This window comes from Artibeus jamaicensis, unplaced genomic scaffold (assembly GCF_021234435.1).
Source record: "Artibeus jamaicensis isolate MK-2021 breed Jamaican fruit bat unplaced genomic scaffold, CSHL_Jam_final contig_685, whole genome shotgun sequence".
In the NCBI taxonomy this organism is placed as follows: Eukaryota; Metazoa; Chordata; class Mammalia; order Chiroptera; family Phyllostomidae; genus Artibeus; species Artibeus jamaicensis.
The window spans coordinates 8,126,636-8,152,820 of NW_026521924.1; the positions used below are offsets into that span (position 1 = coordinate 8,126,636).

Consider the following 26,185-nt stretch of genomic DNA (forward strand, 5'->3'; position numbering starts at 1 on the left):
AACTTGTGTCCTTATAAGGAGAAGAAGGCACACCAGGGCTTTCTCTCTCTTTGCCAAGTGCAGGTCAAGGTCATGTGAGGACACAGCAAGAAAGCACCACCTGCAAGCCTAGCAGAGAGGCCTGTCAGAAACATACCCTGCTGGCATCCTGATCTTGGACTTCAGCCTACAGAACTGTGAGAAAATAATTTTCTGTTAGTTAGATTACCCTGTCTGAGATATTTAGCTATGGCAACCCAAGGAGGCTAATATAATATGTAAATAATGAAATTACAAGCAATTCCACAGCAGTAACATGCTACGGGACCTCAGGCTTTATCATTATCGTCACGAGAAGTTCCTTCCTGTTTGCTCCTCTGCTTGATAAACGTCTGCTCAACTCTAGGTCAAGGGTTCCCACCTTTCAGAAGCTCCCCTTGGTTTAACCAAAAATGTGTCGGCCCTTCTTCCCTGCAGATGGCTCTGTTATAATGATGATCACAGCATTCTGTTTCAACATAGATTCTTTTTAGAAAGGTAAATTGCACATGAGAAATTGAGATTCAGCATGCTGCCTACCTTTGCTGCCTACTTGTTAGCCACTAGCCACATGTGGTTATTTACACTTAAATTTAAATAAAATAAAAATTCAGTTCCTCTGTTGCATCAGCCACATTTCAAATACTTAATAACCACCTGTGGTTAGTGGCTGCTGCATTGGACTTGCAGACATGGAACAGTTCCTTCACTGCGGGAAGTTCTGCTGCACAGAACTGCACTAGGCTGTGGGCAATTTGAGGTATTTGAGGGGGAAGCCTGTTGTTTTGTCGTGTGTGTGTGTGTGTATGTGTGTGTGTGTGTGTGTGTGTGTGTGTAGTTTTGTTTCCTAAGCTCCTAGCCCTGTGTCTATTGTACAGTAGGCATTCAATAAGTATTAGTTGAATTAATAAAAGAAAAAAACACTATTTACCTAGTTGTAGTCACTTAAAGCATTCATGGTTCCTGGAGACCACAGAAATAAACACACATATGTAAATTTATTTTTATTATTGACAAGTAAAAAAATAAAAATGAGCAATTTTCATTTCTCCTGGGATGAGAACACCAACACCCGTCTTTAAATATAATCATAGACTTCATCTCTCAGGTGTTAATACAGCAATCTATAGTTGTTCATTCAGAAGCATAATATCGATTCTAATTTATTTTTCTAGGTCATCTCTGCTCTGTTGTTCTATAAGTGACCCTATGGACTCATTAAATCTTGCAGCATGATATTTATGCAACCCTATTTAATGAGTCCTCCAACACCTTGAATTCTCTGGATCTCATACCTATTATTTTAGTGGCAAAATTCTGAGTTTAATTAACCGTATTCTTCATGGACTCAAAGGAGATCATAAAAAGGTCACCCAGCCTTACACAACTCTCTGCCGGCAGCTAGCCTCTTTGTTGCACACTTAAAGATCTCCAAGTGATACACAATCCCCTCTGGGGACTGACTCCAGAGCCCCTCACCCCCTTCCACATGGATAACAAAATCTGCAGATGCTAAAGTCCCTTACAGAAAATGGCATAGTATTTGCGCATAACCTACACATATCCTCCAATATATTTTAAATCACCTCTAGATTACTTACAATACCTAATGCAAGGTAAATGCTTTGTAAACAATTGCTAAAATATATTCTTTAGGGAATAATGACAAGAAAAAAGTCTGTACACCTTCAGTACGGATGCAACCATTATAGTCTAACTACACAGCACACATCAACAACATTAACTTTTTGTTTTCCTAATATTTTCAATCTGCGCTGCATTGAATCCTCAGCGGCGGGAACCACACATACAAAGAGCTGACTGTGTTTAGGTATTCAGATATTCCTACTCTCAGAAGTCTTTCTTGATTATATCTTTCATAGTGTAGCCCAAAGCAGATGCCCTCGCTCTGACTCCAGAGGAAAAGGGGGACAGGGTCATTCGTCACACGCTCTGGAGAAGCCCCTTCCTGTGCTATGACTGAGATTTAATTCAATCTAAAAGGAGACATTGCTCTCTCAATATGTTCCTTTAGGTTTAGTAACCTCAGGGGTAAATACAGAGGCTGAGTAAGTAATATTTAAATGAATAAACAAAAACCCTAGAAATAATTGCTTAACAACAAAAAAAGAAAATAGACCCTGTATACCCAAAGCGTACCCTAACACCTTTCTTATATAATTCAGCCCACGTGTTTTCAAGTGGGAGAATTGGGTTTTACTTAATAAGGATGCTGTACCAGGGCTGGAGGAAGACAAGGATTTAAGAGGGGAGTGTGGAGAGATGAGGGAGGAAAGGGGATCTCAAGGGAAGCAAACCCATTTTGTCTGGCTTGAACTCAGCACCCACATGTAAAAGCTGGATGGCATGTGGGTGGAAAGAAAGACAGGGAGGAGAAATGGCAAGACTGGGAGGAGGCGAGGGTATCTGTCCTCAGTCCTGATGCTTTAGGGCAGCCATGGACAGGGAAGGTTACATCAAAAGCATTTTCACCTATATGCGTGGGTTACCGCAGGGCTCACAGTCACCCTCTCTGCTTGGCTGTGCTTCCCCACTGGAGGAGATGAAGACAGAAATCAGCTGCCTGCTTCTCAGTGACAGGAGCTGCTGGCTGCCAGTAATAGCTTCCTAGAGGTAGGTTCTGTCTTCACAGGGCTGGAGATTTCCCAGCATCTAGCCCTGGGAGACATTCTTTCTCTAAGACATTTGTTAGGAAACAAAGGGTTTTGAGAAGCTTGAACATCTTGCCTATGATGTTTAATTCCTCTCGCTGTCGTGACCAGTTTTGGGGCTAAATCCCTGGCAAGATTTGGTTGTGGCATTATAGAGACTGGGGTATGCCACCAGCAAATAAAACAGCATTTGGTACACGGGACTGGCAGTTATCCCTTGTCACCACGCAGAGAGAGCTGACCAGAGGGGCTGGTATTCTCTCCATTCTATAGATGAAAATACTAAGGCCTGGAGGGCGGACCCTTACAGCTTACCTACCTGTGAAATGTGAGAAAGAGATATCACACCCTTGACACGTACAGTATATAATCATGGCCTCAGGTATTTACTAAGAAAGCTGAAGGACACAGGGGTCCTCAAGCTTTGGTGCTTCTCTATTTCACTTAGTAAAGTTCATTAACTTTTGGAACCCTTGTTTCCTCAAGTGCATCATGGCAAGAATATGATAATATGTGTGATGTGATGTGCTTTGAAGATGTTTGACAAGATAGTGTGAGTGCTCACTAAATGTTAGTCGTTACAGTTTTCATTATTTAAGTGTCAGGGAAAATCATTTTAAAATGCCTTTCTATGAACTCTAATTGCTCTTTATTATTTTAAAGCAGACAGGGATTGTGTTTTTGCTCTTTTTTTTTGCTCCCTACTGAAATTGGCAGAGCCTATAATAAAGCAGACACTTAAATATACTTGGCATAAATGTATAATTCCCAGTGCTCCAGCATCCGTATTTTTAGAAATCGGTCATTCTACAGCTCTTTGTAAGAGGTGTATGTAAGATTTATACATAAACAAAGTGAGCAAACACCCTTTTTGTTTGTTTTTAATCTTGTTTTCTAGTAACTGGTATTTATTTTAAAAACAGAAGTTACCCAGGTTAAAAAAGGTGATTAGCCTGCTCAGCTTCACCTATTAATCTGTAGCCAATAACAATGAGGTTTGCATTCACAAATTAAAAATGTGAAATTTCAAGTATTTATGCAATGACTATTCTTGGGATCAATCTTAGAGGAAAAAATCTTTTTTTTGACAAATATGTGATGTCTTTTAACACATTCATGTTAATTAAAAATTTTAAAAAATTTTGATATTCAGTTACAATTGTCCCGCCTTTTCCCCTACTTGCTCACCCCCACCCCGTCTGCCCCCCCAGCTCCCACAGTCAACCCCCCATTGTTCATGCCCACAAGTCCTCTATCCATGTTCCTCGGCTCATTCCTTCCTCTTCTTCCTCCCTTTATCCCCCTCCCCGCTCCTCTCTGGTCACTGTCAGTTTGTTCTTTATTTCCAAGTCTCTGGTTCTATTTTGCTCATTTGTTTGCTTTATTTTCAGCTGTAGTCCATCCATGTAGCTTTTTAAGGTGAGGAAGAAACATTTGAGGAAATATTAGACTTGGCACAAAATGTACTGTTGGGAACCTTACACCTGGCTTCTAGCTAAAAACATTGCATTGATTATAGGAACCTGTGCGCTCCACGAGCCAATCGGCTACAGGTACATGAGGTGTGCATGCCCTCCACAAGCCAATCAGCTACAGGCACATGAGGTGTCCACAAGTACCAGTTGCACCCAAGTAATCAATAAGCGGGCCCTTCTTTGTCTCAAGCTAGCCAATAGCAAGCAACCTAATCTCTCCCTCCCACCACCCCATATATATATACCCAGTTCGGAAAAATAAAGTTTGCAGCTTGATCAGAATCTTTTGTCTTGCTGCCATTCTTCGTGCCTCTTGTCCCCCCAACTCATTTGTTCTAGGTAGGTGGTCGAGCCCCAGTTGATTGCTCCGCGGGTCGGAGCAATGTACTTTTCATATACTGCTATGAAAGAATAACTCTTTATTCTTTTTCAAAGATAAAATTACTGTTTTTCTTTCTGTTTTTGAAATAAGGCCTATTTTCCCACAGAAAGTGTGAAATTGGTTTATTTTTATGTTGCCTTTTCTGTGTGGGAAGCTAAAGGAACCAAAGTATGTGATTGAAGATTTTTTTTAATATCCAGGAATTGTGATAATATCTATCTCTTTGAAAAATAAATATGTTTGCTAAGCAGAAAACTCAGTTCCGTTCTGAAAGATGCAAGTTGTGAACCAGCCATCACAAGCCTGATCGAGCAGAGGGCAAAAATCTAACATCCATGTTCCTATTGCATTTATTTCAAAAAACAACACCCAATTCCTATATCCTGAGCTCCACTGTCATTTACCTCCTCTGAGAGAATTTAATATTCTACCTGCGACAGTAGACGCTTCGCAATAACTTTCAAAAATACCAAGACAGATACCAGTGCAACAAAATCCAATGATGCTTATAAGCGATGATTTAAGAGAAAGCCGAAATATTTATAGCCAAATGAAGAAGACATGTTCAAGGTCTTGCTGATGCCTTCCTGAAGAAATGAGCATCACTCACCTCTCCTCTGACCCGACTTCCAATGTGGGCTTGATCACAAGGTCCCCAGGGAGCAAGATGCACTGGGAGGATGTGGACAGAATTCAGCTATGACTCTGCTCCCTAATGACACTCTCTGCCTCTCTCTTACCATTGGCATAGTCAGAAGTAGACAATAAAGAGCTATCAAAGGGTCAGGCTCATAATTAGGCAAAAAAAAATTAAACACAATAAAGCACCACAAAGGCAGACGAAAGCTTGTCCTTCCAGCCGAAAGGTACATGTGCACTAGATCCTTGCCGGGCAGATGCGGTCCATGGAAATGCGGTGGCAAGGGCATCCCCTGGGAGTCAGGTGGAAATGCAAACCTCAGGGCCCACCCAGGCCTCCTGAATCTGTATCTGCATTTTCACTGGATCTCCAGATAATTCATGCCATCATTACAGCGTGAAAAATCATTGTTTGTGGCAATTGACACAGAGAAAGAGGAAGAACTTACACTTGTTCCAGAGTAAAATTGATGTTTTCATGAATTCTTTGACATATTTCTAAACTACCCTGCTTCACAGATCAACAAGTGCTTAAAGACAAAACCATTATCCTCACTGTAAAACTCTAGTTTCAATACCTCAGAACAGAAGTTTGTTTTTTTTTTTGACCACAGTAATGCCTGCCTCTTTTCTCCTAATATGCACACCCATTAGAATGGGTTTGGCCACTTCTTATTAGCAAAAGAAATACAATAGATTTCATGATGTGTCTCCTGTAGCGAGTTAAAGTCTTCTCTAAGTTTCAAGTTTCATTTTGCTCTAACCAGCAGCCATGGACACAAGCATCCCTATTATCTGGGCATTTATAAGAGCTCTAAATTGCAGAGAATCAAGAAATTCTGAGATATCCTCTTAACTCAAAATGCCACGTGGGAATACAATGATTTTGGTTTGATTTTTTAAAAGGAAGGTGTCATACATTGAGTGGAATGGGTCAGGAAGACTCCCTGAAAGCTAAGTTAGCCCCACTGGATTTTGAGATAATAAGGCTGTGGGAAACCAGTGCTGTGAGAGGTGGAAACTTAATGTTTCAAATGTGGAAATAATTGTGTAAGTGTAAGAGAGAAAGACCAAGGTCAAAAGGGGGGCTGATTTTGTAAATTGAGAAACAAAGACAAGAAAGGGGAGAAAGACAATATGTAAGAATGGAACTTGTGTCAAAAGAGAAAGAACAATGATGAAGAAATACATGCCAGAGGAAGGCAGGTAGAGGTGTGAAGTGCCTTGTGAGTGTGGCTGGGAACTGGAGCAGGAAGATGACGGGACTGTGGAGAAAGGCGGGGGTGAAGAACAAAGGAGCAAGTCCATGATGCCTGTCCACGGGATGGCCACGCGCCACCCTTCTCTCAGAAGCGACCCCTCCCATCCAGTCCTACCTGGCCGGAAGGACGGTGGTCACCACTTGAGAGCTTGAGGGTTGGGGGGAGTAAAGTTGGGGGAAACAGAGGGATCCTCATGGCAACTTTCCGACAAGAATGAGGAGGAACCGTCCCCCTGTGTGAAGAAAAAGGGAGGCTGTCATTTTGGTGGCATTGAAATTAATCCCTAAGTCATCTGTTTTTTCAAACTATTTAACTGGGGGTTTTCTTGGAGTGCCTTCTAGGATGGAGATTCAAAGCCTCCAGCTCTTTTATCTTGTCCAACACTCTGCACCACACATGCAAGGGAACTGGCCACTGGACTCTCCTTGGTTCTTCCCTGCTGTCTGCAGGTATTAGATGTTAAAGATGGTCACAGCTATCACTTTTGAGAAATTCTCCACAAAATTCTACTACTGTCAAGAAACCCGAGAAAAAAAATGTACTGAATTACTGACAGCAGTTAACAACATAGCCCGGTGAGTCTGGGCTCAACGGCTGTGCCGTCTCTCTCAAAAACAGAAAACTATTTCTTTTTCACACACAAAGTTAATTTTGTTAGCTCTCTACGTAAGTCATTTGTTCAAAATCTACATATTAAGCACCAACTATGTGCCAGGAATTGTTCTCGGGTGCCCAGAACTTGAGGGCATCACTGAACGAAGTAGTCAAAGCCCCTGCCTTCATGGAGATTACATTCTACTGGGGAAGGACCCACTCTTAAGGAAGAAGTAAATGACCTAACAAGAGAAGATAATAAATGCTGTGAAAACCAGAAAATAGGACAGAATAAAAAGGAGAGGAGATGCCAGGGATGGGACAGCAGTGGAGGGGGTTGAGAATTTAAGTGAATTGGTCACTGACAGTGTCTTAGAGAAGTTGGATTTCAGCAAAGACCTGAAAGGCAGAAGGGAGTTATCCAAGCAGACACTTGGCAGATGAGCATTGTGGGCAGAGGAAATGGTCCACACAATAGCCCACAGTGGGAGTATCCTGGCTTGTTGGGGCCCAGGGAGTAACCCAGCATGGCTGGAGCAGAGAGGTCAATGAGGGGACAAAGAGAGGATGCAGCAGAGTGAGATCAGATCACATTGGACCTTGTAGACTGTTATTCCGAGAGAGCCTGGAACCATGGAAGGGTCTGGAACAGAGGAGTGAGCTGACTTATGTTCTACAAGGATGACTCTTGCTGCCATGTTGGGACTAGACTGTGAGTGCGGACACGTGGAAGCAGGAACCCAGTTAGGAGGCTATTTAGAAGTCCAGGTGACAGATGGCGGTGGCCTTGGCTGGGGTGGGTGCACGCAGTTGGCACACTAACAATTATAAAGATGTGTCAAATGATTCATAATAATTAGCAAGTTTGGGGGTTTTTGGTTTCGTCTGAAAGAAAGACACAGTACTAAGAATTGCGATATCTGGTTATCTATTTCCCAAAACAGAAACATTTTTCTTTTTTTGTAATAATAGGAAAGACTCAAAGAAGAGGAGGAGGTAGAAACACTGAAGCTAGAACATAATGTATTTCACATTTTCTATACATCACTGAAAACACATACATGCTGCCGGCTCTCCTCACAGACACGAATCTCCATACACTAGCATAACTAGCTACGGCAAAATCCATTCTGATGCCAACCCCATTAAACACACCACCCTTTTCTCCAGTTGTGTACAGTTGACAGTGGTGTGTACAAATATGTTTGCGCATGTGCATATGATGGCCACAGAGGGTAGCTACTGAAGAATCCATACAAACCAACAGAAACATCATGAACTGTTCACTTTTCTATCACAGATTTTGATAAGACTCTGAAATATGAAAACATTATTTGAACCGTGGTTTTATCTACAAATTACAAGACCTCTTTGTTAAATTCAAAGACTCTTCTCAGCCAATGATAATAATAAGTGCAGAAGACTTGTGTCAACTGAGTTTTGTGGACAGAAATTGGATAAGCAGGACTCCAGGTAGTAGATTTGGTAAACTAATTTGGCCTTAGGCATAACACATGGAAAACAGAGAAGGTGAATTTTGCTCTTAGGATAGTTTTCCTATTTTGGACTGAAACTTTCTTCAGTGTTTCATCTTTCAGCCCAGTGGTCCTACATTTTACAACAGCCTCTTCTCCATGTCTGTATACTGCTTCCTTTAAAGCACCTAACATTCTTTCTCTTCAGGATTCTACAGGCAAATATTTTTCTCAGTTTGAGTTTGGCCAGTCTCCCCCTTACCATGTTGAAAGCCATAGTAAAATCAGGTGGTGGTTTCTTTAGATCAATTAAATTTTTACATTTTCTGCTCTAAAAACTGTTCAGGGTATGTGTATTGGACTATTTTCACTATCCTTGTCATACCAAAGCAGGACATTAAAAACAAATGAGAGATAATGGGAATAAAATATCTCATTAGTATTGGCAAAATGACGGGTACATACAAAAAAGTCCCGGTGTGTGTCACAAAGTGGAACACCCTGAAATAAACACTCACATTGTGGCTGACTAAATTTGGTCTCCTACCAAATACAGACCAGCTGGACAGAAGTTCTTGGTCCATGTGGAAATGAGATAGTTTCGATTGAGGCATATTGTCAGATGACTGTCCTGCTGCAGGATGATAGATATGCTGGGAACTTCAGCTGACCCTTCCACGTCATGAGCGCATAGTTGAGTGACAGGTTAGAGAGGTGCACTCTGAATTAATCTTCATCTGCATCTTGCTCTAAGTCTAGCCAAACACCCTGACACATTAGAACTGTTATCTTTCAGGAATGGATTTTTAAATTTCTCTTGTTATATTTTCTTATACTTGTTTTTCACTTTTAAAGGAGTGGTTTGGTTACCAAAAGCTTAGGAACTTATACAAATTGTGACTGGGGTTCAGAGCAGCTCAAAATAGTAGCAGAAATCAGAGATGTAAAAAGAGCTTCTTCCCTGTTTAGGTGGAGGTTAGGAACACAGAACACATTATTATGTTAGTTAAATAAGTGGATGAAGAGGAAGTAAATGCTAAGATTTGACAATATGATAAAAGAAACTGACAAATGGGAAAAATATGATGCCATGTGGTGTATATTTTTGCTGTAAGCAAAAAATTAGCCATTATTGTTTTCTATTTGAAGGAGGGACTCTATTCCCCTCAGTAAACTCTGGCAAGATTTGGCTTGCTTTCCTCTTTATGAGAAGGTTGCAACTGTCTTTCATATTACCCACTACAGCCAACTCAATTTCCTTGCCCAACATTCATTGATGGAACAATTCAAAAATCACCAAATGTCATAAAATCACCCAGCCTTTACATTTTTCTGACTGAATGGAACTGATTCAGTTATGGATAGTGTTGGTCAGGTTCATTTTCTTGAGTTGTTCCTCTGTCTATTGTTTTTCTGCTTTTGTTGATTTCCCTCATAATCTATGCCAAGCCTCAAAGGCCATCCCAAAACTGAATGTGAAGAGGAATTATTTTGAAGCCAGTGCTATTTTGTTTCTGGTCCACGTCCAACAAATACAGGAGTGTGCTGACTGCTAGGCTGGCTTGGTCTTTCATTTGCCTCTGTTTGCTGTCCTGTGCTTTGATCCTTCCCCACATGGCCTACACTTGATCTTATTATTTTACTCCAGTATTTATTATTGCGCCTTCTCTTCATGGTCATTTCCCTTTATTAGCTACCATGTCCTACAGTATTAACAGTCATTGCGCTTGTTACCAAAGCCATGGTTCCAAAGCCCAACATTTTTAAGCCCTGAAGAACACCTCTTAATAAATGCTGTAGTTTGACGTGGAACCAACAATCTTCAAGAGCAACCTTCAAATCCAGACACCGTAAGATGGTCATAAGAACAACCTCATGGATGAAAAGCAAAGAGATATCATACTGATTGCGATTTACAGTACAAAAATGAAGGCAATGTAATTACTATAAATTCACAGAAACACTTCAGATCCCTTTCCAAGAGGCCAAGAAAGACATTTTAAAATTGCTGTAAACATGCATACAACATTAATTATGTACCCAATTGCTATCTATTTCTTTGATAAGAAAACAGTGAAGTTCAAGTACCTGGTGACCATAGAACTGAGGAGAAGCTGGACACCTTTCACCTTTTTATGTGAGCCTTAATTACTCCAAACCAATCATAACAATTACACTCTCCTACACATCACCGGATTAGGGAAGGGCCTGTGAGGGAACTCCAGCCAATGAGGGGAAGCCAACTGGGGAGATGCAGGAAGGTTTTCCCCAACCTATAAAGGACAAAGGCATTGCTTTTTCTGCCCTTCAGTGGTTTTATGTAGGGTTGTGGTGCCTGGAGCTGCGACAGTCATCTTGTGGCTATGGCACAGTGGACATGATGCAAATACCTGGATTTTGATGAGGTTGTCGAGCCACCAAACTGACAATTCCTCTAACTGCAATACCTCTGAACTTCCAGTAATGTGACTCACTGAGTTTTATTTTTAAGCCAATTTTCATTGGTTTTTCAGTAAAGCTGTTGTTGAATAATAAATTGTCTAGTAGTTCTTAGTTCTTCTAATGTTCAGTTATATCCAATGAAGGTGTTTAAAAGGTGTTTCAACACTTGCTAAAGTTGTTTTGAATCATGTTGACCTACAGCATAATATAAAATCTTTGTAGGGTTATTTATTGACAGTTACACAATTTAAACATATTTGTGATTCCATTTTATCTATGAGTAAAATTGTTGACATTTTGGGGGACCAAAAACAAAACAGCAAAATAAGACTCTGTAGGAATAACAATATTTTCCAAGACCGATTTTTTTTAGAAATGCAAAAACTGGCTAATGAGGTATCAACCATAAGCTAAGGATATTATGTCAGTGTACAAAGTAACGACAAATTTGAATTCAGACAACATGGATTGAAAATGTATATATTTGAATATATCGCCTGGAACTGACTATTGTTAAGGTGTATCTTAATTTTTTGTTGAACCTGAATCTTCTGCTCAAGATATTTGAATATTTTTAGAAGATCAATCCTAAATGGAAAGCAAAGTAATTTCTAAAATCATGTTAAAATATATTTCACTTTACTAATGCATAATAAACAAGAGGGTGGTTAAGAACATTTAAATTATATGCTTATATGAAAAAACATAAAAATTAGTAGCATATCTAAGTAATGATTAATTACTGCTTGAGAATCTGTATCACCCAATGTAAAACTTTAGGAGTCAAAAATATTAAATGAATGTTGTAGGTGATAAATATGAAAAAAAGAGTGGAAATAACCCCCAAATATATTTAGAATTAACCACAAGAAATCTATAAGAAGTAAATTAATGAACGGACTATATAATGAAAGATAGTGAACATTTTTGAACTTTGTAGGTTTAAAAAGTACTTTCATGAAATACCAGTAACTTTTAAAGCTGATATTTGAAACTGACGATCAAAGAACAGAAAAAACAAAAAAGCACATTTTTCACAAACAGAAACATATTCCTTGACAAATCAAAATGGATGGAATGATCTAAAATTGAGATGCTGTCCGCCAACTTAAAATATTTGGCTTATAGATACTCACTTTGCTTTTGACCAATATACAAACAAAAGTAATTCTAAAGTGGAACCCCAATGAACTGTTATTATAGGGGAAAAAGATTTGCTTTTTTCTTCATTATGAGAACGTTTTGCTAGATAAAAACCACCGTGATGTTGGTGCAGGACATCCTCTGCTGGACAGAGTCTGCCATTACACTATTACATTAGACATTAAAAGCTGAAAGGTTTAGCTAATGTCTCAATTCTGTTTTGGTCGGGGAGAGGGGCCAGGATTCTTTAAACATACTTATGCTTAATCCACCCCACAGAACAATTAAAAGCAGATCTCCAGAGTTGGGTTCTGGGCATTTGCTGTTTTGAAACCTCACCAGTTGATGATAAAGGCCCATTGAGTATTGCTGTAAAGATTTTTCACCACCATTGGAAAAGATACCTAAATTTCACATGTGAGATATAATCTGAGACTGTGGGCAAAGTGCATGAACTAGGGAGGTCTTATTGAATGGGAAGAAATGGAATGAGTGTGTGTTATTATTCAGTTCCGTTTACCTTGGGCTTTTCATCCAGGATCTGCTGACGTATCTCCTTGTGTTTCTCTACGAGTTTTTCTTGCCGTTTACTTTGTGCCTCTTCTAACTATAAGAAAGTTACAAAGGAAGTCACTATCATCTAAATGTCCAAGTGAATGTTTCCAGAAAACATGACAAGCTGTTCAGACCTGTGGCGAACATTTCATTGTTTCATGCCCTGGTCAGGGACTGCCCTTACAGGTGCTGAAACTGTGAAGCATTGAAGCTGGGTGATGGGGACACAGGGGTGAGGGCGAGTGATTGACAGACTACACGGTTCTTACACTTTTGTTAATATTTGAAAATGTCCATAATAACAATGTTTTAATTTGAAAAAAATATAGTGGACTCTGGAGGCTGTCACCTTTTCTACCACTGATGACAACTAACGCTATTTTGGGGAAATCTCCATTCCATGTCATGTTTCCGGGTTCCTGACTTGGATGTGGTTCTTGACATCTACCTTTCAGCGAACCTTTTTGATACAGGTTTGCAATTAAACTTGCAGAAACATTGATTAGGGAGTATCTGCTCTGTGAAACAGTGCTTCTCGTTGCTGGTGGTAAATTGCTGCAACGAGACTTGTTGTTTTCCTCCGTAGGCTCACAGTGTGCTTGTCAAACATTCACACATGGTTTGCAAAGGAGATAGGGATTAACTGGTAAAATGAAACAGCAGGCACAAAATGGAGTCACTTCCGCTAAGCCCCATGAAGACTTAATATTTAACCTAATTGCTATGTCAGCCTCTTCCATGAATGAAATTTTACCCAGTCGGGAACGCCAACCTTAGTAGGGTCATCTGCCTGATAAACACCCAGCCTTCCCCTAAGTGAAGGTGACCTTACCTGTCATAATCCACTCTTTAATCTCCTTTTCCCACCATCTCCCTGCCTATGAAACCTTCTACTTCATACAACTCCACAGAGCAACCTTCTGTTTACAAGGTGGGATGCTGCCTGGTTCATGAACCCCCCTCCTGAATTAGACCTTCACATTTACATGGTTGAACTTCTGATCTTTAACAATCTACATACCCTCTTGATGTACTGCACCACTTCCTGAATGTATGACCGGATCATCTCTGTCTTCTCCCTAGAAGAAAATAAATAAATCGTTGTATGAACACATCTGGCATCGAGAAACAGGAGGGTCTTGGACTCCCAAGTGAAAGTTTACAGAAGTCTAAGCATTCTTATTACAGCTGTGGAGCAGGTGTGATACACCAGCTTTGGACAAAGGTCAGGTTCCACCCAAGGGCGACCTCTGTTTCCACTAAATGCTGGGGAGTCTGCCTGACATTATTAGAAGTGAGTATTTAGCCTTTTCCTGAGGGACACTCTTTAGTCAGTATTTATCTACAAGGTCCTTTTCTGAACTGCTCTTTGACTTTTGGGTTGCAAACCTCACAAAAAGGATCTTTTGAAAGGTTAATTAGAGGAGATATTTCACAGATGGGGTCCTTATGGTTGAGAACCTGTTATTCTGTTACAGGATAAAATAACCCCCAGGTAAAAGGTAGAGAAAAGGGCTCTTTCTCCTTACTCTTCCATCTGGCTTTTGTCTTTAGATTTAGCTTCTGTTATCTTCTCCTGCCTCTTTTTATCCATTTTCTTCTTTAATTCCTTCTTTTCTCTGAAGTCAAAATGGAAGTAAAAGGGGGAAAAAAGGCGAATCAAGTGGCAGTTGGTATTTAATACATTGACACACACAAGTTCATTGTGATGAGAATGGAGGCTTACTTCTCACAGATCTCTTTGAGCTTCTTTAACTGATTGTTCTGACATTCTTCAGCGACATCCGTCAATTTCTGAATAAGCTGGGAACAGAAAATGCCAGTTCGCTGTTTTACATTATCACAGACAAAGCACCTTGTCCCTCTGCTCCCTCAAACATTATCTGTAGTTATAAAATCTCCCATTGATATTCGACAATAGTTAGCATTACCAGATATTTATCATAGGCAATGAGGACATAATGTAAAGCCATCATATTATCCTGATCTTAATGAAATTCCTCTTATCTCTTTTTACTTAAACAGGGCTCCTTAGATGACTGCGCTAGGTACAGCAACTTGGCCAGTGTGAAAACAACAGTGAGGACCCAGGTTCCAATCCCCACTCCGTGGCTTATCAAAAGTATGCTTTCGGTCAAGAAAACCTACATTTTCTTGGTTGTAAATGAAATTATTAATGCCTTCATATTTTGGAGGTACTGTGCAGTTAAGGTAAAATGAGCATGATGCAAATGTGAGTTATAATTAACTGTGAATTACAATTCTTGGTTTCCAGCTATCATTTATTGTTTAATTGCTTCATGGACGATACGAGTTGCCCATCTTAGAAACCAATGGTTTGTCCTTGTGTGGGTGACTCCCAAAGAACATCAGAAATTCTCTTCTGTGCTACCACAGAACTTTTAATATATGGCCATGAAAGCAATTTTTTTCCCATCTATTTTCTCATCAAACCAAGCTTTGTTGCGCAGCAACTGTGTTTTCCTGTCCTCAGTGCTCTGCACAATTCCTAGTATTCAGCAAGTGCTCCAAAAATGCTTGTCAATTATGTGAGGGCCAGTTTGCCTTACAATCTCTTCTCTGCTCATTCCATATAAAGACTGTACACAACCTTCTCTCATTGCTTGGGAACAGTAGCAACTGGATTCAGCCCTTCTCACTGGACACCAAATGGACAGTGTGGGCTTCCTGTGAAAAGGCCCCGCTGCAGTTCCCCAGAGACAGAGATTCTCAGGTACAGCAGGGTGAGTGGGCGTTTCCTATAAGTTTCCTATAAGCTGTAGCCACCACAGTGACAGGGCAATACAATCAAAATGTCAACAAACTTTCATTGATAATGTATTAACTTATTCAGTTCTAATAACTGCCCTAGAAAGTTGGCGCTGGTATCATCCTTTTATACATGACAACTCTGGGACACCCGGGGCTCCAGTTCCTGGAAGGGGGCCACAGAGGTAGTGAGCCACGGACCTGGTTGCAATCTAGACAGTCAGGCCTGTGGCCTTTACCACTTCCCATGCCGCTGATCACAATACCTGATATCAAACTATCCTCCAAGTCCAATGCAGTCAAAACAGCCTGGTACTGGCATAAGAGAAGGCATATAGATCAATGGAAAAGAACAGATTGCCCAGAAATAAACCCACGCCTAAGCATCAATTAATATTTGACAGAGGAGGCAAAGGCATACAATGGGGTAAAGACATGGTCTTCAGAAAATAGTGCTAGGAAAACTAAAATGAAACTAGACCACCAACTTACACCATATACAAGAATAAACACAAAATGGCTAAAAGACTTAAATGTAAGTCATGAAACCATAAAGATCCCAGAAGAAAACATAAGCAGTAAAATTCATGTATCTTGGGTAGCAGCATTTTGGCTGATATATCTCCTGAGCCAAGGGAAACAAAGGAAAAAATAAGCAAGTAGGATTCTATCAAATTAAAAAAGTTCTGCACAGTTTCTCATTCTGATTTTAGAAGCTGTTTTAAAAGACCACTTCTCGCCCTGGCTGGTGTAGCTCAGTGGATTGAGTGCCAGTCTTCGAACCAAAGGATCACAGTTTGATTCCCAGTCAGGGCACATGCCTGGGTTGCATGCCAGATCCCAGAAAAGGACACATGAGAGGCAACCATACATTGGTATTTTTCTACCTCTCTCCTTCCCTCTCCCTCTAAAGATAAATAAATAAAATGTTTTTTAAAAAGCATTGTTTTTAAAGCAAAACAAAATATTAAAAAAATAAAAGACCACTTCTTAGTCAAGAGAATAAAAGAAGTTGAGGGAGAAATTCTCTTATAGGACTGCATTAAAAAAACCCCAGAGTATGAGGTGTATTACATCTGGGCAAACATGCACTGGGGCTTGGGCCAGCAGAAAACCTCTGTGATTACTGAAAGAGCACTGACTGATCCTGATCCTGACCGTCACAATTTAAAAAATCATGAACTATTACAGTGTTGTAGATCCATTCATCAAGTTGTCTGGCCATTTAATTCGGTGTGCAAACACTCAGGAAATTTGCTTGGGGATTCCTGCAATGCCGCCATTCTAGCTGAGGGCACACACTCAACGCCTTTCCTTCCCCAGGGGCTTTCTCCTCTCCAATCCTCCCCAAGGTGTTACAGGGTGTGACCCAGGGATCCCCAACTGTGGTTGCAACTGTGGGCATTTCTCCACAGTTCAGATTCCAGGACCTGTTCCTAGATGTATGGACTCCGAATGTCTAGGGGCAGGGTTGAGGAATGAGTATTTTTAAAATCTTCTCAGATGATTTGGACTGTTTGCCAGATTAGGGGGCTTTTGGTGGGCTTGTCCTCATTCCACAGACTGTTCATTGCTCTATCTTCCAGAAATGCTGTCAAATCCAGTGGCGTTCACAGTTCTGTTTCCATGATGCCATCTCTATCATTCATTGGACTGCAGAGTATTTTTTTGATTCTGCCAGCACCTGCTCACATTTACTGCATTCCTTCCACCTCCTGCCCCTCATCTCAACAACATCGGGATCCAGTCAACAAAGCAGGAGTTTAAGACCTCACAGCCCTCTGCCCACTCAGTTCTGAGTCCTATTCTGGTTTGGCTTTAGGGCTCATGCAAAGGCTCCCTTGGGCTCCACAGATGATCCCTGTCTCTGGTGTCCCCTGGACTTCCTCTGTGCCCCACCCATTGAGACCACTGTGCCTGCTCTTTACTCTTCTCAGAACCAGTTCCCTCTTCCCTTGTTCCCAGAACGCATACCTTTGTCTACACTATTCAGTGTAGCCACAGCCCAACAAATATTTATCAAGCACCCACTAATCCCAGGCATCATCCTAGAAACTCTGAGGTGATGTCCAGGCTTTCTAGATCTTGTTACTCAAAGTGTGGGTGTGGCTGTGGACCAGCAGCACTGGCATTGTCAGCGATCCCATTAGAAATGCAAATTCTCAGGCCCCAACACAGACCAACTGGAAATCAAAATCCTATTTTGGAGATCAAAAATAAGATTTCCAAAACCAAAATGGTATTTTAACAAGATTCCCAGGAGATACTTGTGCACGTAATGATTTGAGAAGTACTGTCTGGATTATTAAGATGTAAACAATTTAGAAGAAGCCCTCTGCTATAGACCAAATGCCTGCATCCCTCACCCTGAAGTTCCTGTATTGAAATCCTAACCCCCGACGTGATGGTGTTGGGAGATGGGGCGTTTGGGAGGTGATTCTGTCACAGAAGTGGAGCCCTCATGAATGGGATCCACGCCCTTACAAAAGAGGCCCTACAGAGCTCCTAAACCCTCAGCCATGTGAGGACACAGCGGGAAGACATCCATCAATGAACCAGGAAGTGGGCTCTCCCGAGACACCAAATTTGCAGGTGCCTTAATCTTGGACATTCAGCATTCAGAACTGTGAGAAATAATCATCTGTTGTTTAAGCCACTCAGTCTACAGTGACTTGTCAGAGCAGCCCAAACTAAGGCGCCCTTCTCAAGTTCTCCCTTCTCTGCCTCAAAAGATCTTTGGAACTTGATCTGCATTCTCTTCATTACCCCAAACTCAGCTTCCTCATGTGTGACACGGGGACAATGTTCCCCTCCAGGAGTGGCTCTGAAAGCTGAGAGAAAATATCTTAATAGATCACATTGTAGGTTCCTAACTTGGTTTCTTTACCCTTCCACCCAGGAGAAAGGCTCTTGCCTGTGTTTTCATCCTGTCTTCTCCCAACTATGGAAGGAACTAAGCCACCATTTCATTTCCTCCTCTTAAACTTTCTTCTGCACCGGACACATTCCCATTCCATAAAGACACATCTCTTTTCCTTATCCTCCAGAACACTGAACTTTTTTTCTCCACCTTTGACCTTCGTTTCACTTCTGTCCCTAAAATGAAAGACTGATTGCTGCTTCCACAGCTGGAATGGACCACCCCCTACCCTCCAACCCCACCATCTCACTTCCACTCTGATCTCTGGAACTCACCTCACTTTGTTTTAAGATTACAAAAAACTTGTGTGTTATTAGAGTTATCAGCCATTTCTCAGGACTTAACTTTAATTATTCCAGACATTCAAAACTTTTCTTAGTTCACAGCACTCTTAGATCTCATTAATTTTTTCATGGCACCCTTGGGCTAAAAGAAATAATTAGGTGCAAACAACTTAATAGTGATACTTTGCATAGCAACCAACAGATGTTGCTCTGTTTTCTTAAAAAAATGTAAACTGCCCCACGATTCTGCTGTGAGTTCAACACACTGCCTCTGGGTGCCTTTGCACACAGGTCGGGAGTAATGACTTCATCCTCATAAAAGCGCGCCAGTTGCCAGCCACTCTTGTATCAAGCTCTCTTTCCTCAATCTGTAGGATCTCCAGCAATTACCACGGCCACTTCCTCAGTGATTCTTTAGGGCTTTTAATTCATGTCGGCACCATCAAATGCCTTTGATCAAGTCCAGCTGAAGATGGCTTACCAGTATCTCAACATTTTTATAGAGAGGTTTAGGATTGCCTCTCACAGAAGACAACTAGTTGTCTTTTTCCCACAAAGGTTCATCATTCAGTTCAAAAGTGGACATTGCCTGTGATTTCCCTCCTGGGCACTTTCCCCATCTAATGAGTCATGAAGACTCTGTCATTTCTTCTGTCACCTCATATCCCATGGCTTTGAGTTACCAGCCCTCTGGTACAGGTTTTCACTACCTATGTTTGGACTTGGCAAGTATTCCCTGCTGCCCTCAGTCAGTCTCTCCTTAGTCCTTCCACTCCATCCCAAATATTCTTCCCTTTGGTATGAACCAAATCATTACATAGCTCTCTGTTTGCAAATATGGTATGTGCCAGCTTTACATTTCCTTTCCTTATCAGCATTCAGCATGCCCAATAAACTAGGCAGTATTTTGCTCTCAGAACTTTCCAGGCATATACCTGTTTCTATACTTTTTCTTATGCTATTCTCCCACTTGATGATATTTCCACTTGAATGGGAGGCAGCACAGATATAGAACATTCCCATGATTAAGTTCTATTAGACTGTGCTGCTGTAACTGCTTCTGCTACAAGAGTGCAGAAGATTGCCCCTTGAAACCAGTCAAGATTTCCCCTTGTCCACACCCTTCTTTCTAAGTCAGCCTTTAGTGATTCTCTTCTTTGGTTGCCCAGGTAACTGTAAGTCTTGGCACTTTGATTGGCTTTTTCTATATCACTGATAGGTATTTATGCTTGTGTATACATGCTTTATTATTGCTCTGCCAAAGGACACTACTACTGCAATCTCTTTTTCCTAACAATTTTTGGAATCCCAGGTTCTACATAAAATGAACACTCAAAAATATTGTCAATGAAATCCTTTAAGTTTTAAAACCACACCTTGGTGATAGCTATGGAAGGTCATTTCCAAGCCGTGTGCTATCATATTGGAAATACTTTCAAAACAATATAATTTTTGTATTTACAAGCTCAGTTTTATTCTTTCAAGAATAAATGCCTTATGTGAAATCTAAGTGTACTTTTTTAATGTAGCTTTTGCATTCAACTAACAAAAATAGTGCTTCCTTAAAATCTTAAAGAATATGAGTTTAAGAAAGAACATCTTTGTGTTTAGCAAGACACACATGTAAAGGCTCTACCACTGTGCTCAGTTCCCCTCGGCCTCCCCTATTCTCTTACAACAGACCCATCCCTGTAAGATTCAGCCCTTTCCAGACATTTTCAAAAGACAATCACTGTTACTGTAACTCTGCTCTTACAGCATTTACTGTTTTCATTTAAACTTCTTCTATTTAAGATCTAGGAGACAGAATTATTAAGATCATGGCTGTTTAATAATATGCCACTATTGTCAAACTCATTAAATTATCAATAGGACTATATATGTACATCAATCATTCATCTCTTGATTACCCTAAAAAGAGAGCACTTAGGGTTCACCTATGATATTCTCTCCCCAACACTACTTTTCCAGGAAGATCTTACTCTGCTTTTTGAGAAGTGGCTCTGTTTTCAATGTGGTTCCCATGGGAGCTGCCTGATTCTTTATCCTCACCCCTTTGCAAAGTGGGATGAGTCATACCCTGACTTTGGCCATAGGTGATTGGTCTGACGTTACAAGTTTGGCCAATCATATGACCCTAACTGGGCTTTTCCCAAGATTTTTCCAACCTGTCATTGGAGAAAGAAAGCAACTTAGAAGGGATCAGTGTCTATATTTTCTGAAAAGTGGAAGCCAATATGCTGCTTTGAAAAAGAATACTACTAATGACAACAGAACAAGAGAACAACTGACAAAGAGAGAAAAAAGGAGGAGGACAAGATGGGAAGAAAGAGAAGGAGGGAGGGAAGGAGGAAGCAGGCGAGAGAGAGTGAGTGAGCCGTAAAGTGGTTTCTGGCACTCATCTCTCCATCTTTTCTTTTCCCCTGCTTTAGACAGTCAATTCTTTATCAGGTGATCTACCCTATATTTTTCTATATACACTCTTTCTGTCTAAGACAGTCTACTATGAGTTTCTGTCAATTACAACCAAGAGAATCCTAACAAGAAGAAGAAACCAGAAATAAAAAAACTAATCCCCCCCAAACAAGATGGAGGAGACTCTGAGTTTTGTGCCCAGGGTTCTATTGCATGAGAAGTAAAAATAGGACAAAGCAAAGGAATTTTTTTTACACAATAATTAAAATACTTTTTAACTAACTGAAGGATACACTCACTTCTGGTGTGTTTATCAACAGACAGGCTCTATTCAAAGATCCCATCAATTGCATGTTGGCTAAAAAACTCACTGAAGACATAAAGGAAGAAAAAATTAGTTTAAAACTCCTAGAAAATAACACAAGAGGGTACGTGATAAACTGAAATGCAGTAGACAACATTTAATTTTAACTTTTAATATGATTTTTTTTCTGGCCCAAAGGAGTAGATGAATTTCAATAATTTTGCTTGTCTGTTTACAATTCATAACAACTCTCCAAGTTAAATGTTCCAAGCCTTTTAAGGAAAGAAAAAGGAAAGCCGCAGGGGAAAATAATTTCATGCTTGTTCTTAAATCCATGCTGAATTTCACTTGGTTTAGTCATTTGAGGGTGAGTGAATGGTTTTTGACAGAGGGGAAATATTTCTTGACTCTAAATCAAAAGGGACAAAAAATGTGGACAGAATTGACATTTTTGGAGTCTCTTCTAAGAAGGATAATTTTGGAAAATGGGCAAAAAGTCAAGTATTGTATGTTCACATTTCAGACACAATTCAATCATCCTTCCCATTCCTCACTATAGAAAAGGTAGCCCCCTTTTCTTTCTTTTTGCTAGTCAAAACGCTCATTGTGAGTTTGGACTATAAATTGTTTTTCTTCTACAAAGAATTTATGATTTTTCTAAACTAAGTAATGTCCAGTGCCATAGATTCTATGGACTGAATGCATTACTGACAGTTTAAAAACAAGGTGGATGTTTATACTGGGGTGTATCCTGGCCATTCAAATTGGGAACTATCCATTCATTCATCAGCCAATACTTATGAGCACCTAGGCAGTATAGACACTGTGCTAGTGTGGACAGCCCAACTGTGAGCTGAGAGACAGGCCCTGTTCATGAGGAGCCGTCATTCTGCACCGGCACTCTGCTGTTTTGGGGGAGAAGATAAATTCTTAGGCCAAAAGGCCAACTATCTTGATCATTCTCTGAGATATTCTTTCATACCTATAAAAATTTAAAAAATTTCTATTGCTAAACAAAATTTCTAGCTTCTTATTTGCATGTAAATGTTTAAAAGATCCTTGGAATGTTCCCTTTCTTGTTGGGCAAAGAAATAAAGTGATAATCTGTTCAAGACTCCTAATTAATGTCAATAAATTGGCCCAGTGAATGTATAATATTTAAATTATTTTGCACTTTTAAATTATGGTAATATAAATGTCAGCCCTTTAGCTTTCTGGGAAATATAAATGGATCAATGTAACATACTCCCTTGAATGACATTTCAAGGATTCTTTTATGAGGCTATCAATAGGAAATATCTTCCAACTTTTTATTTAAAATCAAGAAATTTGATAAAGGGGGTTCTAGTTGTTTTATCTCATTTAATGAGCACAGATGATGCTTGGGTTTTGCCAAATCAATTATCTTGGTCTTGTTTCCTTACCAGTAAAATACAGCATCTAAATTATCTTTAAAGTTCCTTGACAAATTGCAAAATTATTCTATGGCTATAAGTGTTTTTAGGATTCAATAGTGGTTTAAAATATCCTGCAAATAGCAAAAAGTAAGGATTTATGGTCATAGAATATTTATTTTATTGATAAAGTAATTTCTATGATAAAGGTAACTTTTATAAGAGAAGTTTCACTGAAAATGATTCATTTATAGCTTTAGGTAAAAGTTTACAGTAAAAAATTAATCTTTGTAAGTATAAATGCTAATGAAGGTCTTGCAAGAGTTACTGAAAAGTTGGTGTGGTGTCACAAATGGTGTAATTATGGAATCATTGATTAAAATAGCATGAGAAAATGTTTATATCTGACCAAGTCATATGAGATCATTATATTTCATTAAATCAACTGAAGACAACCCAAGCCACTAAAATTTGGGGGTAAGGCTTCATAATTCTAGAAGGTATCAAAGCTATTTAAATTAGAATGAATAAACAAACAATCCAAAAAATGGGTAATGAACCTAAACAGATATTTCTCCAAAGAAGACATACATATAACCAATAGACATATGCAAAGATGCTTAATGGTACTAATCATCAGAGAAATGCAAATTAAAACCACAATGAGAATTACCTCACACCTGTCAGAATGGCTATCATCAATAAACCAACAAACAGCAAGTGTTGGTGAGGATGTGCAGAAAAGGGAACCCTTTTGCATTATTGGTAGGAATGCAGATTGGTACAGCCATTATGGAAAGCACTATGGAGACACCTCAAAAAATTAAAAATGGAACTGCCTTATGACCCAGCAATTCCACTTTTGGGAATTTATCCAAAGAAACCTAAAATACCAACTAGAAAGAAATAAGCACCCCCATGTTCATTGCAGCATTGTTTACAATTGCTAAGATACGGAAGTGGGCTAATTGTCCATCAGTAAATGAGTGGATAGAACAACTATAAGACATTAACACAATAGAATACTACTTGGCTGTAAAAAAAACATTTTACCCTTGCAACAACCTGGATGGACCTGAAGAACATTACACTAAGTGAAACAAGCCAGTCAGAGAAAGACAAATACCATATGATTTCACCCATATGTGGAATGTAATGAACAAACTGAACTAACAAGCAAAATAAAGGCAGACTCATAGAAGAAGAGCAGGCTGACAGCTCTGGCTGTGGGTGTAGTGAGTGGAGGGATCAAGCAAAAAGGAAAAAGAACTCATGGACATGGACAACCATATGGTGATTGTGTGTGGGTGGGTTGTACAAGGGGAATACAAGGTGATAAAAAATACAATATAAAAAGGAATTAATAAAACAAATAATTATTATTCACCACTCAGATATAGGAAAGTAGCAATAATACTCAAAGTGGAGGTTTTAACATAATTACCAAGGGAGTCCTGGCTAAAAGAGACATGATTTGTCCTGTGGCTTAAAACTAAAATAACAATAAATCATGGGCTTAATATTTCAACAGTCTATTTGGAAGCTAGATGCAGAGGAGCTGGCCATGAAGATAAATAACACAACATTGCAGCTACTTTTTTTTTATGGGGAATTTTTTAAAAGATTTCATTTATTTATTTTTAGAGAGCGGGGAAGGGAAGAAGAAAGACAGGGAAAGAAATGTTGATGTGTGAGAGGTACATTGGTTGCCTCTTGCATGTCCCCAACTAGAGACCTGGCTTGCAACCCAGGCATGTGCCCTGACTGGGAATTGAATCAGTGACCCTTCGGTTCACAGGCCAGCACTCAATCTAACTGAGCCACACCAGCCGGGGCTACTTTTTTTCTTAATGCAAAATATATCATTTCAGCATCCTTCACTTGCCAGATGGAATGCAATGAGTGCTGTAATTCCACAGGGCACAAACTAAATTATCTGACTTGTGGGTTCTATTTTGGAATTTTCCTTTCAGCAGAATCTGTCTTGTTCCCTAAGCTTTTTTAAGTTGATGCAAGTCAAAACTATTATTTTCGTTGCCTTTGGGGGTGGTTCTGTTCACTGACCTTTTTCCCCAATAATACCTAAATAGTCACCAATTAGCACATAAAAATATATTAAGATTTACATTGTGCATGCACACAAAAGGAAAACCCAACTCGAAATGTTTATTGCTTTAGCTGAAATCCATAATTATTATTTTGAAAGGTCTGAGAGTGGGATCATTTCTGTCTATGATTTAAGTGAAACTAGCATTACAGTCACAGAGAAACTTTACAGGCATTCTTCTATAGATATTTTATTTTAGATATGAGGATGCAGGCACTCAAGGGGTAACATGTATTAGCTGAAGTTACCAAACTAAAAATGGAAGTCATGTCTCCTCAGTCTGAATCCTGTGCAAATTGTCCTTTGGTAAAGAATCATGACTATGTTCTAGGTGCTGTGTTGTTTCCATGGATGGTTTTATTGAACCTCATATCCAAATGATGTGGATTTTACAAAAAAAAAAGGCCCTAATTCTCCACCACTCTCTGTATCTACCTTCTTTGCAATGTGACTTGCAACTCTCCTAAACAAAAGATAGCATCAATTTCTACATCTTTTCGATCTGGTCAAGTCTTATGACTTGTTTAGGCCAAAGAAGCAGAAAGAAGTGAGGCTTCTTAGCAGACCTTGCACTCTTCCACTTGCTCTCACTTGGATGCCTTTCTTAGTCCATGTGAACAAGTCTAGGCCAGCCTGTTGGATGCCGAGAGATGTGTACCAGTCATCTCTGCTGACCCAGCTGATGGTCAGTCAGCCAACCTCCAGAAGCCGAGCCCCTAGGTAACTAGCATTTGAATCAAAGACACATAAATGAGTCCAGCCAAGATCAGAAGAACCATCCAGTTGAGTCAATCTCCAATTGCTACACACAGAATCATGAGCTAAATAAATGGTCGCTGTTTTAAGCCAATAAATTTTAAGGTGTTTGTTATGCAACAGAGCTAACTGATAAACATTGGAATAAAGTATGTCTCAAGTCCACAAACTGTACTCTTAATGGCGGCAAACCCCTTGGCAGGGACCACATTTAGGCCTGGTCACACAGAATCCCTCCACCAGTGTGAAGACCAAGCCGACCCTCAATAATTTCAAATAGGTGAGTAAATGTTGATATAAGCATACTCTATATGCTGTAACTTGCCCAACTTCCTAAAATAATAAATGAGAAAATACAGTATAAACTCTATGGGTAAAGAGAATAAGAGACATTCCAACATAAAAATAAGCAATGGATGTAAACAGGCAGTTTGTGGGAAAAAGAAATACAAATGGCCCATAAACATATGTAAATATATTTATTTTGTTCATAATCGAAGCAATGAAATTAAAAATAATACCATTCCTAACTACATATATTGTCATTTCTAACTATCTTACATGCAATATATGCATATT

The 26,185-nt window shown here is 39.7% G+C and overlaps 1 protein-coding gene and 1 long non-coding RNA gene across 8 annotated transcripts in view; one reads left to right on the forward strand and one right to left on the reverse strand.

Annotated features, from left to right (window-relative positions):
* Positions 1 to 26,185, reverse strand: part of PLCB1 (phospholipase C beta 1) — a 670,267-nt gene that overhangs the window by 76,593 nt on the left and 567,489 nt on the right. For 6 of the 7 annotated variants that reach the window (XR_008392621.1, XR_008392622.1, XM_053671063.1 and 3 more), the window contains exons 28-32: positions 14,384 to 14,460; positions 14,187 to 14,276; positions 13,679 to 13,736; positions 12,623 to 12,709; positions 6,563 to 6,680 (exon numbers count right to left, since the gene is read on the reverse strand). Coding sequence is in view for 5 of the 7 variants with exons in the window: in XM_053671063.1 (XP_053527038.1) it covers positions 6,582 to 6,680; positions 12,623 to 12,709; positions 13,679 to 13,736; positions 14,187 to 14,276; positions 14,384 to 14,460 (411 nt within the window). In the remaining 2 variants the exon portion in view is untranslated. The remainder of the gene's footprint in view (positions 1 to 6,562; positions 6,681 to 12,622; positions 12,710 to 13,678; positions 13,737 to 14,186; positions 14,277 to 14,383; positions 14,461 to 26,185) is intronic. The other variant, XM_037155972.2, reaches the window with a different exon arrangement.
* LOC128628288 (uncharacterized) lies at positions 113 to 15,314 on the forward strand. Its single transcript, XR_008392623.1, has 3 exons — positions 113 to 176; positions 14,683 to 14,779; positions 15,257 to 15,314. It is a non-coding gene; the product is annotated as an uncharacterized LOC128628288 (long non-coding RNA).